Below are 19,289 nucleotides of genomic sequence, written 5' to 3'. Positions count from 1 at the left end.
TGAATGTGTCAACATGAACAACAACATTTTCAACACATATCAACTGAAAGTGTCAACATGAACAACAACAACAGTAGTATGTTCAACACAAATCCACTCAAGGTGTCAACATGAACAACTACAACAATATTTTCAACACAAATCAACTGAATGCGTAAGCATCAACAACAACATTTTCCACACAAATCCACTCAAGGTGTCAACATGAACAGTTACTATTTTCAACAAAGATCAACCGAATGTGTCAACATAAACAACAACAATATTTTCAACATAAATCAACCAAATGTGTCAACATGAACAACAACAATATTTTCCACTATAAAAATCACCTGAATGAGTCAACATGAACATCAATATTTTAAACACAAATAAAATGATTGTGTCAACATGAACAACAACATTTTTAACACTAATCAACCAAATGTGTCACCATGAACATGAACAACAACAACATTTTCAACACAATTCACCTGACTCCGTCAACATAAAAAACAACAATATTTTCAAAACATCAACTGAATGTGTCAACATGAACAACAACAACAACAGCAGTAGTATTTTCAACACAAATCCACTTCAGGTGTCAACATTAACAACTACAACAATATTTTCAACACAAATCAACTGAATGTGTCAACATTAACAACATTTTATCACGGATCAACTGAATGTTTTAAAGTGTACGACAACATTTTCATCAAAAAATAACTGAATGTGTCAAAATGAACAACAATATTTTCAACACACATCAACTGAATGTGTCAACATGAACAACAACAACAACATTTTCAACAGAAATCACCTGAAAATGTCAACAAGAACAACATTTTCAACACAATTCACCTGAATGTGTCAACATGAACAACAACAACAACAGTATTTTCAACACAAATCCACTCAGTGTCAACATGAACAACTACAATATGTTCAACACAAATCAACTGAATGTGTCATCATCAACAACATTTTCAACACGAATCGACTCAAGTGTCAACATGAACAATTACTATTTTCAACAAAGATCAACCGAATGTGTCAACATGAACAACAACATTTTCAACAAAAATCAACCAAATGTGTCAACATAAACAACAACATTTTCAACACATACCAACTGAAAGTGTCAACATGAACAACAACAGTATTTTCAACACAAATCCACTCAAGGTCTCAACATGAACAACAACAATATTTTCAACACAAATCAACTGAATGTGTCAACATTAACAACATTTTCAACACAAATCAACTGAATGTTTTAAAGAGTACGACAACATTTTCAACAAAAATTAACAGAATGTGTCAACATGAACAACAACAACCTTGTCATCAAAAAAACACTGAATGTGTCACCATAAACAACAATTTTTTCATCACAAATCAACTGAATGTGTAAACATAAACAACAATATTTTCAACACAAATCAACTAAAAGTGTCAACATGAACAACAACAACAGCATTTTCAACACAAATCCACTCAAGGTGTCAACATGAATTATTTTCAACAAAGATCAACCGAATGTGTCAACATGAACAAAAACAACATTTTCAACAAAAATCAACCAAATGTGTCAACATGAACAATAACAAACATTTTTTCAACACAAATCAACTAAATGTGTCAACATGAACAACAACATTTTCAACAAAAATCAACCAAATGTGTCAACATGAACAACAACATTTTCAACACAAATCAACTGAATGTGTCCACATGAACAACAACAAACATTTTTTCAACACAAATCAACTAAATGTGTCAACATGAACAACAACATTTTCAACAAAAATCAACCAAATGTGTCAACACAAACTACAACATTTTCAACACAAATCAACTAAATGTGTCAACTTGAACAACAACATAATTTTTAACACAAATCCACTTAAGGTGTCAACATGAACAACAACAGTTTCAACACAAATCAACTAAATGTGTCAACTTGAACAATAACATAATTTTCAACACAAATCCACTTAAGGTGTCAACATGAACAACAACAACAACAATATGTTCAACAAAAATCAACTGAATGTGTCAACATGAACAACAACAATGTGTTCAACACATATCAACTGGATGTGTCAACATGAACAACAATATAATTTTCAACACAATCCACTCAAGGTGTCAACATGAACAACAACAACAATATTTTCAACACAAATCAACTGAATGTGTCAACATGAACAACAACATTTTTTAACACAAATCAACCGAATATGTCAACATGAACAACAACTTTTTCAACACAAATCAACTGACTGTGTCAACATGAACAACAACAATGTGTTCAACACAAATCAACTGAATGTGTCAACATGAACAACAATATGTTCAACAATGATCAACCGAATGTGTCAACATGAACAACAACATGTTCAACAAAGATCAACCGGATGTGTCAATATGAACAACATTTTCAACAAATATCAATACAGTTCGTCAACATGAACAGCAACAACATTTTCAAGAAAATAACTAACAGTGCCAACATGAAAAACAACAAAATTTTGTAGAAAAATGAAGTGCGTATTACATTACACAGTACAGTAGAACACCTAAACCAACTATATCCTCATGCACCAATGACACAAATAAAAATGATGTACCACAATGATGAGTATAATATTACACAGTACAGTAAAACTTGGGCAGAACGGAGTACTCCGAGGGTGTACTCATAGTATTCCGAGGGTGTACTCATAGTACTCCGAGGGTGTAATCACAGTACTCCGAGGGTGTACTCGTAGTATTCCGAGGATGTATTCATGGTATTCCAAGGGTGTACTCATAGTTCTCCGAGGGTGTACTTTTAGTACTGCGAGAATGTACTCATAGTATTCCGAGGGTGTACTCATAGTACTCCGAGGGTGTACTCATAGTACTCCGAGGGTGTACTTATAGTATTCCGAGGGTGTACTTATAGTATTCCGAGGGTGTACTCCTAGTACTCTCGAGGGTGTACTCATAGTACTCCGAGGGTGTACTCCTAGTATTCCGAGGGTGTACTCCTAGTACTCTCGAGGGTGTACTCCTAGTATTCCGAGGGTGTACTCATAGTACTCCAAGGGTGTACTCCTAGTATTCCGAGGGTGTACTCCTAGTACTCCCGAGGGTGTACTCCTAGTACTACCGAGGGTGTACTCATAGTATTCCGAGCGTGTACTCATAGTACTTTGGCACAGCCTCCACAGGTCAGAAAAAAAGGTGTCCTCGTTTTAACGTAGCCCCGCCCCGTTCATTTGGACCTGGTCCAAGTCAGGGTTCTTAACCTGTTCAGACCCCGGGGCCCCACTTGTCCACTACAGGGCGGGCCCGGGGCCTACTCAAGTATTAAGCCTGCATTAGTCATCTTACTCTTAGTCATTCATTCTACTACCTGTTGACCAGCTGGTCACATGACATCATGACATCATGTGTTCATCACACAGAATATGATCAAGGCTTAAGGTCAGGCTGATTACACTGATAAATACTCATCAAATGTATTGAGTACACTAATAAATACTCATCAAATGTACTGAGTACACTAATAAATACTCATCAAATGTACAGAGTACATTAATAAATACTCATCAGATATCCATCCCATCCATCCATTTTCTACCGCTTATTCCCTTTCGGGGTCGCGGGGGGCGCTGGCGCCTATCTCAGCTACAATCGGGCGGAAGGCGGGGTACACCCTGGACAAGTCGCCACCTCATCGCAGGGCCAACACAGATAGACAGACAACATTCACACTCACATTCACACACTAGGGACCATTTGGTGTTGCCAATCAACCTATCCCCAGGTGCATGTCTTTGGAGGTGGGAGGAAGCCGGAGTAACCGGAGGGAACCCACGCATTCACGGGGAGAACATGCAAACTCCACACAGAAAGATCCCAAGCCTGGATTTGAACCCAGAACTGCAGGAACTTCTTATTGTGAGGCAGACGCACTAACCCCTCTGCCACCGTGAAGCCCCTCATCAGATATACAGATTACAAAAAATAAATACTAATCAAATGTACTGATTAAAAAATAAAAATACTCATCAAATGTACCAATTACACAAATAAATACTAATCAAATGTACTGACTACACAAACATTACTAATCAAATATACTGATTACCAAATAATTACTAACCATATAGACGGATTACCAAATAAATACTAATCAAACATACAGACTGCACAAATAAATACTAATCAAATGTACTGATTACGAAATAAATACTAATCAAATGTACTGAATACACTAATAAATACTAATCAGGTATGCTGATTACAAAAAATAAATACTCATCATATGTACTGATTGCAAAAGTACACATTAATTAAATGTACTAATTACACAAATAAATACAAGTCAAAAATACTGATTACACAATAAATACTCATTAAATGTACTGATTACAAAATAAATACTGAAGAAATGCACTAATTACACTAATAAACACCAATCAAATGTACTGACTACAAAATAAATACTGAAGAAATGTACTAATTACACTAATACACACCAATCAAATGTACTGATTACAAAAAAAGACTGATCAAATAAACTGCAACAAAATACATATCTATAAATATAATTCCAAAATACATTCCAACTAAATGAATAATAAATAATATATATGTTTCCTAAATAAAATTAATAAGAAATTATAATATATATATGAGGGACAAGCGGTAGAAAATGGATGGATATGTTTGTCGAATAAACAGAATACAATTGAAGTGCTCTTTAGTCATATTTTTTGCGCTGAAGTAACTTCCCTTGACTTCTTCTGTTTGCTATTGTCAACACTGCCACAGGTGGTGGGAAGGTGTACTACAACTGAGTAAAAACCACAGCTGACAAATACATTTTTGGGCCCCGACCCTATGGTTAAATGCCACTGGTCCAAGTGCTGACCTGGTGCAAGATCCAGCAGCTTCTTGCAATAAAAACATGATGAGCTGTGTTGTTATGTGGACAAGGCATGTAGCTTAGTGGTCAGTATGGCTTCTTGTCCTGCAGCGCAGACTACGGTACTAAGACATCGTATTTATTTTACGCCTCAACGGTTAACTTGGAAGCGGCTCCACACTGTGTATAGATATACACGTATCATGTACCGCTACTAATAAAGTGCCCTGGTACTAGTACATTAGAAACGCTACTATACTACTTTTGAAAAATACTTTAGTTTTGAAGAGACAGAGAGAGAATGTGAGAATGCTGCGACGCATGTGAGTCAACACGCACACAGAGCACTTGCCAGCAGACACAGTGTGGAGACAGAAGATGGTGAATGGAGGTATTTCAGCGATAAAGGTAAATGTATAAATGTGCAAGCTGTGCTGTAAAACATAGCCACCTAGCGATTAACGTCCCTCCACATTGTTTTAGCTACTTCTAACACACTCATCATGTCTTCATGGCGACAAGGTCCATTTCTCACAAGTAACATTATCAGTGGAGGACAAGGAATAGCCAAACATGCTTCAGGATACAATACTGCTAACAGCAAGCTAGCACTCCTGAATGTAAACAAATGGCTGGGTCGATACAAATATCCGCTGTAACGATACCAAGTATATGGTCCACACTACAATGATTAGATGGATATTTCTTATCAGCACAAAATATTAGTTTAAAAAATGATATCATGTTTATAAAGTCATGAAATGACCAATGTATGATCCTGAAACTACTAACCCCCAAATTAGTGAAGTTGTCACCTTGTGTAAATGCTAAATAAAAAGAGACTACAACAAATCCTTTTCAACTTATATTCAATTGAATAGACTGCAAAGACAAGATATTTCATGTTCACACCGACAAATGTTCTTCTTTTTTTGCAAATATTAGCTCATTTGGGATTTGATGGCTGCAACTTGTTTCACAGGTGGCAAAAAAGACTGAGCAAAGACTTATTTGGAACATCCCACAGGTGAACAGGTTAATTGGGAACAGGTGGGTGCCATGAACTTCCATGAAATGCTCACTCATTCACAAACAAGGACGGGGCGTGGGTCACCACTTTGTCAACAAATTGTTTAAGAACAACATTTGTCAAGCAGCTATTGCAAGGAATTTAGGGATTTCACCGTCTGCGCTCCGTAATATCATCAAAAGGTTGAGAGAATGTGGAGAAATCACTGTACGTAAGCCAGGATATTTTGCACCTTCCATCCCTCAGGCGCGACTGCATCAAAAAGCCACATCAGCGTGTACAGGATAAGATAATGTAAAATACTTTGAGTCACTACAAAAAGGCGCTATATACAAACCCTGTTTCCATATAAGTTGGGAAATTGTGTTGGATGTAAATATAAACGGAATACAATGATTTGCAACCCATATTCAAGTGACTGCACTACAAAGACAAGATATTTGATGTTCAAACTCATATTTTTTTTTTTTGTGGCAAATAATAATTAACTTAGAATTTCATGGCTGCAACACGTGCCAAAGTAGTTGGGAAAGGGCATGTTCACCACTGTGTTACATCACCTTTTCTTTTAACAACACTCAATAATCGTTTGGGAACGGAGGAAACTAATTAATGAAGCTTTGAAAGTGGAATTATTTCTCATTCTTGTTTTATGTATCTCCATTGTCATATTTTACGCTTCATAATGCGCCACACATTTTCGATGGGGGACAGGTCTGGACTGCAGGCGGGCCAGGAAAGTACCAGCACTCTTTTACTACGAAACCACGCTGTTGTAACACGTGGCTTGGCATTGTCTTGCTGAAATAAGCAGGGGCGTCCAATATCACGTTGCTTGGATGACAACATACGTTGCTCCAAAACCTGTATGGACCCTTCACAGATGTGTAAGTTACCCATGCCTTGGGCACTAATGCACCCCCATACCAGCACAGATGCTGGCTTTTGAACTTCGCGCCTATAACAATCCGGATGGTTATTTTCCTCTTTGTTCCGGAGGACACCACGTCTACAGTTTCCAAATATAATTTTAAGTGTGAACTTGTCAGACCACAGAACAATTTTCCACTTTGCATTAGTCCATCTTAGATGATCTCGGGCCCAGCGAAGCCAGCGGTGTTCCTTGGTTTTGTTTATAAATGGATTTTGCTTTGCATAGCAGAGTTTTAACTTGCACTTACAGATGTAGCAACCAACTCTAGTTACTGACAGTGGTTTTATGAAGTGTTCCTAAGGCCATGTGGTGATATCCTTTACACACTGATGATGGTTTTTGATGCAGTACCGCCTGAGGGATCAACGGTCCGTAATATCATCAGTTACGTGCAGTGATTTCTCCAGATTCTCTGAACTTTTTGAGGATTTTACGGACCGTAGATGGTAAAATCTCTAAATTCCTTGCAATAGCTCGTTGAGAAATGTTGTTCTAAAACTGTTTGACAATTTGCTTACAAAGTGGTGACCCTCGCCCCATCCTTGTTTGTGAGTGAGTGAGCATTTCATGGAAGCTGCTTTTATACCCAATCATGGCACCCACCTGTTCCCAATTAGCCTGCACACCCGTGGGATGTTCCAAATAAGTGTTTGATGAGCATTTCTCAACTTTATCAGTATTTATTGCCACCTTTCCCAATGTCTTTGTCACGTGTTGCTGGCATCAAATTCTAAAGTTAATGATTATTTGCAGGAAAAAAAAATGTTTATCAGTTTGAACATCAAATATGTTGTCTTTGTAGCATATTCAACTGAATATGGGTTGAAAATGATTTGCAAATCATTGTATTCCGTTTATATTTACATCTAACACAGTTTCCCCACTTATATGGAAACGGGGTTTGTATGAGGCAGGAGACTGTTGAACAACTTAAGCTGTACATCAAGCAAGAATGGGAAAGAATTCCACTTCAAAAATGTGTCTCCTCAGTTCCCAAACCTTTACTGAGTGTTGTTAAAAGGAAAGGCCATGTAACACACTGGTAAAAATGCCTTGTTTAACATGTGTCGCTGCCATTACATTGTAAGTTTATGATTATTTGCAACAAATAAAGTTTTTCACAGCCTGTGATCAGTAGGATTGGATGACAAAACATTGAACTAGTGTTGATGTTAGTTGAACACTGATAGACTTCAATAAAGGAGGAGTAAAGACTTTATAAACAAACACATCACCTGCTGCATGTTTTATCTCATTTTTCATGTATCTCCTTCATTGATCTGCATTTTTGATCAAAAGACAATTCAACTTTAGCGAGTAAACACATATTCACTCTCCTATTATTGTTATTTGGCAAGTAAACACATACAGTATTAACAGACCTATTATTATTATTATTTGGTAAGTAAACACATATTAACACAGCTATCATTATTATTATTATCATTATTATTATTATTATTTAGCAAGTACAGACATATTTACACAGCCATGCTTGAGAAGAAACATCTTATATTTCCTGCCCCCTCCAACATAATAAGAAGTCTCACTTCAATGATATTCCAGACACACAGGCACACAAACCAAACAAATACATTCAAACATAATAAAAACAAAGAAAAAACACAAAAAAACCCCAACAAGTGCAAAACTTGATGAAGTACAAACCCAACAGAAAAAGTAATACACACCTCACGGGATGATACCAAACAAATACAAAATCAGACAAAAATAATAAATATAAAGCAAAATGTAAACACTTACGGCTGTCCATTTGATCTTATTGTTTATATCTTATTTTCAATTGGAAAATATTTCTACAATCTTTGATCTGATTGTGAAGACAATTCCATAGTTGGAGCTGATATACACATTTGTTTCAAGTAGTCCTTGAATACTCATGTTGGAAGTGACCTTGTCTTCTCTGCTCTTCATTCTCACAAGTGATGACAAACATGTCTTGTCAATTTGCTGCTAATCTTTGACTTTTACCCTGAAACACAACACATCATGTCTGCAACTTGACTACCTCCTCTACTTTCAATACTCTTATATGTCCACCACATATTTCCACTTTGTTACTCTTATGTGTCCCCCCACACTTCCACTTTGTGTTACTCTTATCTGTCCCCCCCACACTTCCACTTTATGTTACTCTTATATGTGTCCCCCCACACTTTAACTTTATGTTACTCTTATATGTGTCCCCCCACACTACCACTTTATGTTACTCTTATATTTCCCCCCCACACTTCCACTTTATGTTACTCTTATATGTGTCCCCCACACTTCCACTTTATGTTACTCTTATATGTGTCCCCCACACTTCCACTTTATGTTACTCTTATATGTGTCCCCCCCACCCACTTCCACTTTATGTTACTCTTATATGTGTCCCCCCCACTTTCAATTTATGTTACTCTTATATGTGTCCCCCCACACTTCCACTTTATGTTACTCTTATGTGTCCCCCACCCACTTCCACTTTAGGTTACTCTTATGTGTCCCCCCACACTAGCACTTTATGTTACTCTTATATTTCCCCCCCACACTTCCACTTTATGTTACTCTTATATGTGTCCCCCACACTTCCACTTTATGTTACTCTTATATGTGTCCCCCCCACCCACTTCCACTTTATGTTACTCTTATATGTGTCCCCCCCACTTTCAATTTTTGTTACTCTTATATGTGTCCCCCCACACTTCCACTTTATGTTACTCTTATGTGTCCCCCACCCACTTCCACTTTAGGTTACTCTTATGTGTCCCCCCACACTAGCACTTTATGTTACTCTTATATTTCCCCCCCACACTTCCACTTTATGTTACTCTTATATGTGTCCCCCACACTTCCACTTTATGTTACTCTTATATGTGTCCCCCCCACCCACTTCCACTTTATGTTACTCTTATATGTGTCCCCCCCACTTTCAATTTATGTTACTCTTATATGTGTCCCCCCACACTTCCACTTTATGTTACTCTTATGTGTCCCCCACCCACTTCCACTTTAGGTTACTCTTATGTGTCCCCCCACACTACCACTTTATGTTACTCTTATATTTCCCCCCCACACTTCCACTTTATGTTACTCTTATATGATCCCCCCACACTTCCACTTTATGTCACTCTTATATGACCCCTCCCACACTTCCACTTTATGTTACTCTTATACGTGTGTCCCCCACCCACTTCCACTTTATGTTACTCTTATGTGTGTCCCCACAATTCCACTTTATGTTACTCTTATATGACCCCCCACAAACTTCCACTTTATGTTACTCTTATATGTGTTCCACCCCACACTTTTAATTTATGTTACTCTTATACGTGGCCCCCCACACTTCCACTTTATGTTACTCTTATGTGTGTCCCCCACCCACTTCCACTTTATGTTACTCTTATGTGTCCCCCCCACACTTCCACTTTATGTTACTCTTATGTGTCCCCCACACTTTCACTTTATGTTACTCTTATATGTGTCCCCCACACTTCCACTTTATGTTACTCTCATATGTGTCCCCCACACTTCCATTTTATGTTACTCTTATATGTGTCCCCCACACTTTCACTTTATGTTACTCTTATATGTGTCCCCCACACTTCCACTTTATGTTACTCTCATATGTGTCCCCCACACTTCCATTTTATGTTACTCTTATATGTGTCCCCCACACTTCCACTTTATGTTACTCTTATGTGTCCTCCACACTTCCACTTTATGTTACTCTTATGTGTCCTCCACACTTCCACTTTATGTTACTCTCATATGACTCCTCCACACTTTCTGTTACTTTTATGTGTGTGTCCCAGACTTCCACTTTGTTACTCTTGTATGTGTCCCCACATTTCCACTTTATGTTACTCTTATATGTGTCCCCCACACTTCCACTTTATGTTACTCTTATATGGGTCCCCCCACACTTCCACTTTATGTTACTCTTGTATGTGTCCCCCACACTTCCACACAGTAGGTGGTATATGGCAATATAAGTGCACAATACAATATACACATTTCCGCCCTATAATCTAGCACATATTTGACCTTATTTCATATAAAAATACTCTTAGACATTTTTTTCCGTACATGTGCAATATGAGATTTCCATGTCTGACCGTCATCCAGTATCACTCCTAAAAATCAAAGTTCAGAAACCCTTTCCATATCAATTAAATCTATAGACAGTTTAATCATTACCTCCCTTTTCCTCTTCCCAAAAAAATTATAAACTTTGTGTTTTGTACATTTAATGATAATTTATTGACATCAAACCATCTCTTAAGTTTCATCATTTCCTGTTCAATAATGTTTGATAATGCTTTTAAAAGTCATGTCCCGAACTATACACGTTGGTGCCGTCCGCAAATAATGCAAATTTCAAGAACTTTGATACCTCACATATATCATTAACATATAAAATAAACAATTTTGGTCCCAAAATTTCCTCAGATCATTAACTCTCAGTCACAGCAGCTGATGACATCATCAAACAGTTTTCTGTGTACTTTTAGTGTCAGGACAATATTGTCCACACCTGTCTCCATCCAAACACTTAAACGTAGGCGGGAAGCGAGGCAAAATGAGGTTAAACCGAGCGCTTGGCTCCGTTTACTCCAAGGGGAAGTCTCGGGAGCAAAGTCCGTGTAGTTAGTCCACCATGATTATCAAGACAAACGACACTAGTGCGCATGCACCTGACGTCCTGTTGCCTAAAATGCATTAATAAATGACGGGTTTTCTCTAATAAAAAAATAGACGTACTACTAACCGTCTGGAATTTTATGGCAAATGATCATTATACTGTTTATTGTTACATCCCTCCTCCATTAACAGGTAAAAAGTCAAGGGCGGTGACGGCATTTTCTTGTCTTGTCCTCCATGTTACTCCATTTTGTAGGCATTATGGCAAATGACCAGGGCAGTCGCCGCTTTTGCCCTGGCTAAATTTCAGCCATGAATATATATGATGTATGACATCTAAAGACTTACAAAAAAACAAATTAGTTCTGTATATATATATATATATATATATATATATATATATATATATATATATATATATATATATATATATATATGTATATGTGACATCTAGTATCAATCTCACAGAGATTCCCCAGACATTTTGAGAGATGATGAGGAAGCCAAACACGTCATCACGTGACGTAGAGGAGGAGCCACAGATCCCGTCCCCATCAACAACAATGCTAATCAAGCAGACTTGATGAGAGACAACAAAAACTACTTTGGGACAAATGATGATCCAGAATATGCGGAGGATGATCTACAAGCTGTATGCTGAACAGACGCAGCTTTAGTCAAACACTGAGCATCATGTGGCAGTGTGGCTAAGTGTTGCTAAGTGCCAAACAACAACATAATAAAACAATCACTTCCTGTACAATGTCTGCTCTTACTTTGCAGACTGACTGAATGATTATATCTTCCCCTTTAGATCAAAGATGTAATTTGAATCCACATGGCAATGTCTGACAATGTCTTCTGTTGTCGTGAGTGTGTCTCCAGAAACTGAATGTCACAGATGAACAACTTCTAAATCCTCCTCTTATCCAGCTGAGAGGCATGATTTACTATCTAGAAGAACTTTGAAGAGGCGCTTCTTCTTCTTTACAGTTTGCATCCATACATGTTGCATTACTGCCATCTTTACTTTCATTTTCTTATGACATTCAAGTCCCTCCTTGAGTCCAGTGCAGCATAAACTAAAGTTAGCTTTCGGTTATCGATGCTGAAAAACTTTGCCTGTTCTAGCGCTTATAAAAACAACATTTACCATGAATTGATTAACGTGAACCCCGACTTAAACAAGTTGAAAAACTTATTGGGGTGTTACCATTTAGTGGTCAATTGTAGGGAATATGTACTGTACTGTGCAATCTACTATTACAAGTTTCAATCAATCAATTCAAATTTCTAATATTTGTAATATTCCGGTCACAAGATGTAAATAGAGTATTGTTGGCAGCTTTTGGATGGTTATTTAGAGAGTTGTTAGTGCTTATATTAACAACATTTCAAATATTTGGTTAATATTCAGGTCACAAGATGTAAATAGAGTACTGTTTGCCGATTTTGGATAGTTATTTAGAGACTTTTGTTGGCAAAATAGAGAGCCCCAATTGACTCCATTGTTAGCTGACTTTTTATTGATAGATTTATTTACGACTTAAAATGCATAAACAAATAAAAAGGTGTGTTGTTGTCTTACACAAGGATTGTGAATGATAGAGAGCACATCTCTTGCACATGATCTAATAATATGGTCAGAGTGCAGGAGCGTCACTACTGTGATGTCAACATCCCAAAATAGCCGAAGATATTTGGTGTGCCATATTCAAAATGGCCGACTGAATTTCTGGCATGTTGTGATGTTTGGGCAGTATTTTCACCTACTTTGTGAAATGTAAACACAAGAGGTTATGGTTTCATGGCTACAATGAAACACAAACATGTCAAGTCAACTTGTTTTTACACCGGACTGCGGCTTTAAGTGTTCACGCTTCCAATTGTTTGAGCTTGTCCTGAAATAAGTTACGTTTACCTTTTAGCTGACGTTCTTCTATTTGCATCAACGTTTTAGTTGATTTGATCACTTGTCAGCCGTCAGCTGCTAGCACCAGACTGCTTCGCTTGGAAAAGGTTCCAAACAAGTTTACGTTGGTTGTAGACCGAGGAAACAATGTTAAAGCAGCATTACTCAAAGTTGTGTTGGGAGATGGCCACACAAATACCTGACCACAAAAGACCCTTTTAAAGAAAGAGGAAGGATTTGAGTGGACATGGGACAAGCTCATCCAGGTTCAAGGTTTTGGACTATAGAATGTAAAGGCAGCATGTTGTAGCCGCTACATGCCGCACGTAAACGTGTGCAAGAGACTAGAAACAGAGTTAGCTTTCTAGCTGTGCATATCTGTAAGTTGTTTGATCCCGCACGTAAACGTGTGCAGGATGTATACAAGAGACTAGAAAACATAGTTAGCATGTTAGGTGTGCATATCTGAAGTTGTCTGATCCCGCACGTAAACGTGTGCAGGATGTATACAAGAGACTAGAAAACATGGTTAGCATGTTAGGTGTGCATATCTGAAGTTGTCTGATCCCGCACGTAAACGTGTGCAGGACGTATACAAGAGACTGGAAAACATAGTTAGCATTAGGGGTGTGGGGAAAAAATCGATTCGAATACGAATCGCGATTCTCAAGTTGTGCGATTCAGAATTGATTCTCTCTTTTTTTTTAAATCGATATATGTATATTTTAATATCAATCCAACAAACCAATACACAGCAATACCATAACAATGCAATCCAATTCCAAAACCAAACCTGACCCAGCAACACTCAGAACTGCGATAAACAGACACAAACACGACACAGAACAGAACAAACCAAAAGTAGTGAAACAAAAATGAATACTATCAACAACAGTATCAATAAATAATATTTGTTATAATTTCAGTATAGCAGTGATTAAAAATCCCTCATTGACATTATCATTAGACATTTATAAATATTTAAAAAAAAGAACAATAGTGTCACAGTGGCTTACACTTGCATCGCATCTCATAAGCTTGACAACACACTGTGTCCAATTTTTTCACAAAGATAAAATAGGGCATATTTTTGGTTTGTTTAATAGTTAAAACAAATTTACATTATTGCAATCCGTTGATAAAACATTGTCCTTTGCAATTATAAAAGCTTTAAAAAAAAAAAATCTACTACTCTGCTAGCATGTCAGCAGACTGGGGTAGATCCTGCTGAAATCCTATGTATTGAATGAATACAGAATCGTTTTGAATCGGAAAAATATCGTTTTTGAATTGAGAATCGCGTTGAATTGAAAAAAATCGATATATAGTCGAATCGCGACCCCAAGAATCGATATTGATTCGAATCGTGGGACCCCCCCAAAGATTCCCAGCCCTAGTTAGCATGTTAGGTGTGCATATCTGTAAGTTGTTTGATCCCGCACGTAAACGTGTGCAGGACGTCTACAAGAGACTAGAAAACACGGTTAGCATGCAAGGTGTATTGCTATTGCTAAGAGGTGTGTGAGGACTGACTTTTGTTGTCGCGATGCAGGGCAGAGGTGATCCAGGGCTGTGATTGGACCATCCTGCAGGGGGGAGCGGTCTTGTCCTCCACCGATGATGTGATCACCATGGAAACGCTTGGCCAATGCTCAATCCAGAAGGGAACGCCAAGTCAATGCCAGCGGTGTGCAGCCTCCATCAGGTGTGTTCCACCCCACACTTGCTGACTGGGTAAATCTCCAAAAGGTGGCGAGTCAAATCCAAAGGCACCGTCTCTGTGAGATTTCTCCCCCGTTAGCGTGGTTTCTAAGGCAACCAAGTGGTGTTCCGTAGGACTTACAAATATAAAGATTGGAACACTTTGTGGAGCTCTGGATGAGAAGGTGTTATGTTTCCCTGCAGGATGAGGATAAGATCATTTTTGGTTTGTCAGGGTTGAATGGAACTTTCTTTAGGTAGACCAGAGGAAGTAGGTCCTTCTATGGATGGCCTATGAACTTTGTTTAGGGTCGTCCAGAGGAAGGAGGTCCTCCTGTGGATGGCCTATGAACTTTGTTTAGGGTAGACCAGAGGAAGTAGGTTCTTCTATGGATGGCCTATGAACTTTGTTTAGGGTCGTCCAGAGGAAGGAGGTCCTCCTGTGGATGGCCTATGAACTCTGTTTAGGGTAGTCCAGTGGAAGGAGGTCCTCCTGTGGATGGCCTATGAACTTTGTTTAGGGTAGACCAGAGAAAGTAGGTTCTTCTATGGATGGCCTATGAACTTTGTTTAGGGTAGACCAGAGGAAGGAGGTCCTCCTGTGGATGGCCTATGAACTTTGTTTAGGGTCGTCCAGAGGAAGGAGGTCCTCCTGTGGATGGCCTATGAACTTTGTTTAGGGTAGTCCAGAGGAAGGAGGTCCTTCTATGGATGGCCTATGAACTTTGTTTAGGGTAGACCAGAGGAAGGAGGTCCTCCTGTGGATGGCCTATGAACTTTGTTTAGGGTAGACCAGAGGAAGGAGGTCCTTCTATGGATGGCCTATGAACTTTGTTTAGGGTAGTCCAGAGGAAGGAAGTCCTCCAGTGGATGGCCTATGAACTTTGTTTAGGGTAAACCAGAGGAAGGAGGTCCTCCTGTGGATGGCCTATGAACTTTGTTTAGGGTAGACCAGAGGAAGGAGGTCCTTCTATGGATGGCCTATGAACTTTGTTTAGGGTAGACCAGAGGAAAGAGGTCCTCCTGTGGATGGCCTATGAACTTGGTTTAGGGTAGACCAGAGGAAGGAGGTCCTTCTATGGATGGCCTATGAACTTTGTTTAGGGTAAACCAGAGGAAGGAGGTCCTCCTGTGGATGGCCTATGAACTTTGTTTAGGGTAGACCAGAGGAAGGAGGTCCTCCTATGAATGGCCTAAGAAACTTTGTTTAGGGTAGTCCAGAGGAAGTAGGTCCTCCAGTGGATGGCCTATGAACTTTGTTTAGAGTAGACCAGAGGAAGGAGGTCCTCCTATGAATGGCCTATGAACTTTGTTTAGGGTAGTCCAGAGGAAGGAGGTCCTCCTGTGCATGGCATATGAACTTTGTTTAGGGTAGACCAGAGGAAGGAGGTCCTCCTGTGGATGGCGTTCACCCCTAGCAGCAAAGCAGCAGTCCAGCACACATATCCAAGGAACTAAGATCCAGTCCAGAAGGTATTCCAAGTGCTTCAACACAAACTTGCTGCCTTGATCTTGTGAATCCATTTGAGGAGCTGCAAGTCCCTGGAACAAAGCCCACCCGCCATGCTGCGAGGTGGGCTGCTGGACAAGGAGGGGGAGTTGGTTTCTGCTTTTACCCCATCCCTCCAGCAGGTAAAAATAGGTCCAGGTGCCAAGATTAGTCCTCGCTTTGCCTCGTCTGGATTTTGAAGGGGAACTCCAACGGACCTGCTTGTTTCCCAGCCAGCACACGTTCACTTGAAGAAGTCCGCAACTGAGACGTCAAATCCAAGAAGTCCAGACGTCAAAATCCAAGAAGTCAGATGGGAGAAGTCAGATGGGAGAAGTCAAACGGGAGAAGTCAAACGGGAGAAGTCAGACTGGAGAAGTCAGACGGGAGAAGTCAAACGGGAGAAGTCCAGAGTGAAAGATCCAAAGAAGGAAAAAGGGGAGCAACAATCCCAAAGTGTCTTCAACTTGCTGACTTCTTGTCCAAGTCTCTTCAGCAAACAGGTCTAGCTGCTGGCTCCTGGTTGAAGGAGAAAAGGGCAGCTGGGCGTCATGTTGTCATGTTGGTGGCCGTGTGACGATCACTCTTCTTCCCTTCCCTTACATTACCTTACATTATCTTACTTCACATTACATTATATTACATTATCTGACTCCTGCTTTCTGCTGCCCGCTCCTCTCTCTCTCTGTCCTCTCTCTCTCTCTCTCTCTCCCCACCCTGACAGCGGACTCTACCAAGTATGGCGGCAGGGGGGGGGGGGGCGCTGCTCCTTTTCGCCGTCACAAAGCTCCGCTTTGACGCCGACACTCTTCCCACGGCCAGCCGGTACATCCACAGAAGGTGACGTGTACACCCACGCAGGTTTCTGTGGGCCGAGGACATTTAGGCTGCAAAGTTGGCAGTGTCGGTGTACGCGGGGAAACACCCCTCCGTGCGCCGGAAATGGTGTCTTCCAAAAAGACTCTCCCGTGCTGGCCATTTATAGCAACAAGTTGACATGTTGTCAGGAATAAAGCTTCCATGAAGTGTGTTGTGTTGGTGTGGTCTAAAGTCAAAATCACAGAAAAGATGATTAAAAAGATGTTTGGCTCTTTAGTCAAATCTCGCTACCGGCGTCCTCTCCCTCGCGCATGCGCACCACGCGCCCCTGTTGCTACCCGACGCCGTGGCAGCTGCGAGCTGATTGGCCGCACACAGTCGAGTCCCCGCCTGTGATTGGACGGCGGCTCGCTGTGTGGGCGGAGCTCTTGGCCGGCTTCACCAGTGCGCCTTCAAAGGGCTCCATGGCGGAAATAGTTTGAGGATGTCAGGTAGAAATGGAGCGAGCCTTTGGGGGAGGAGGAGGAGCAGAGGAGACGTGACTTCCCTCTCACAAACATCAAACATGAAACATGAAGCATGAAGCTAAAAGTTGTCCTGTTGCTAACCCGCTAAATACAGCACTGCTGCCTGGGAACACCACACGCACGCGCGCGCACACGCACACACACACACACACACACACACATACACACACACACACACACACGTCCAGTTAGAGATGCTTGCTTGATCTTATGAAATAATAATAATAATAATAATCCACAGGATTCATTGTCTTTCATGTGTATTGTGCTGACACTACAATACACACACACACATATATATATATATATGCATATACATAAATATGTATGTACTGTGTATATGTATATATATATATATATATATATATATATATACATATACATATATATATATATATATATATATATATATATATATATATACATATACATACACACACATATATATATACCGTATTTACTTGAATTGCCGCAGGGCTTCGCAAAATAATTAGCGCATGCTTAGCATTACCGCCGGGCCAAACTCGTGACGTCACGAGTGACACTTCCCCTGTCATCATTTTCAAAATGGAGGAGGCTGATAGCAATACCGGTCATTTGAAATCGCATAAAGGGAAGAAGATTAAGAGATATTCAGTAGGATTTAAGGTCCAAGCTTACATCACACTCACATTTTTACTGCATGGCTTTGGTAAGTGTGGGAGTGAGGTGTTAAAATAATTAGCGCATGCTTACTTTTACCGCATGCCTTTGGTAAGCGCAGGAGTGAGAAGATGTTTTAAATTAATTTTATATTAGGGCTGCGAATCTTTGGGTGTCCCACGACTCGATTCAATATCGATTCTTGGGGTCGCGATTCGATTATATACCGATTTTTTCGATTCAAAACGATTCCGTATTCATTCAATACATAGAATTTCAGCAGGATCTAACCCCGTCTGCTGAAATGCTAGCAGAGTATTAGATTTAAAAAAAAAAAAAGCTTTTATAATTGTAAAGGACAATGTTTTATCAACTGATTGCAATAATGTAAATTTGTTTTAACTATTAAACAAACCAAAAATATGACTTATTTTATCTTTGTGAAAACATTGGACACAGTGTGTTGTCAAGCTTATGAGATGCGATGCAAGTGTAAGCCACTGTGGCACTATTGTTCTTTTTTTTAATTTTTACAAATGTCTAATGATAATGTCAATGAGGGATTTTTAATCACTGCTATGCTGAAATTATAACTAATATTGATACTGTTGTTGATAATATTCATTTTTAATTCACTACTTTTGGTTTGTTCTGTGTCGTGTTTGTGTCTGTTTATCGCAGTTCT

At 39.4% G+C, this 19,289-nt stretch overlaps 1 protein-coding gene across 2 annotated transcripts in view; it reads right to left on the bottom strand.

The window, feature by feature from the left end:
• Positions 1-19,289, bottom strand: part of dyrk1b (dual-specificity tyrosine-(Y)-phosphorylation regulated kinase 1B) — a 76,173-nt gene that overhangs the window by 36,232 nt on the left and 20,652 nt on the right. The window contains exon 1 of one of the 2 annotated variants that reach the window (XM_061915183.1): positions 14,960-17,724. The exons of the other annotated variant lie outside the window; for it this stretch is intronic. Within the exon in view, the coding sequence (XP_061771167.1) occupies positions 14,960-15,059 (100 nt within the window). The 5' untranslated portion in view covers positions 15,060-17,724. Of the gene's footprint in view, positions 1-14,959; positions 17,725-19,289 lie in introns of those variants that run through there. 2 annotated transcript variants of the gene reach the window in all.

The sequence above is a fragment of the Nerophis ophidion genome, linkage group LG11 (genome assembly GCF_033978795.1).
Source record: "Nerophis ophidion isolate RoL-2023_Sa linkage group LG11, RoL_Noph_v1.0, whole genome shotgun sequence".
NCBI classification, from domain to species: Eukaryota; Metazoa; Chordata; class Actinopteri; order Syngnathiformes; family Syngnathidae; genus Nerophis; species Nerophis ophidion.
The sequence above is the reverse complement of the archived record's forward strand: the minus strand, read 5'-3'. Positions and strand labels throughout refer to the sequence as shown.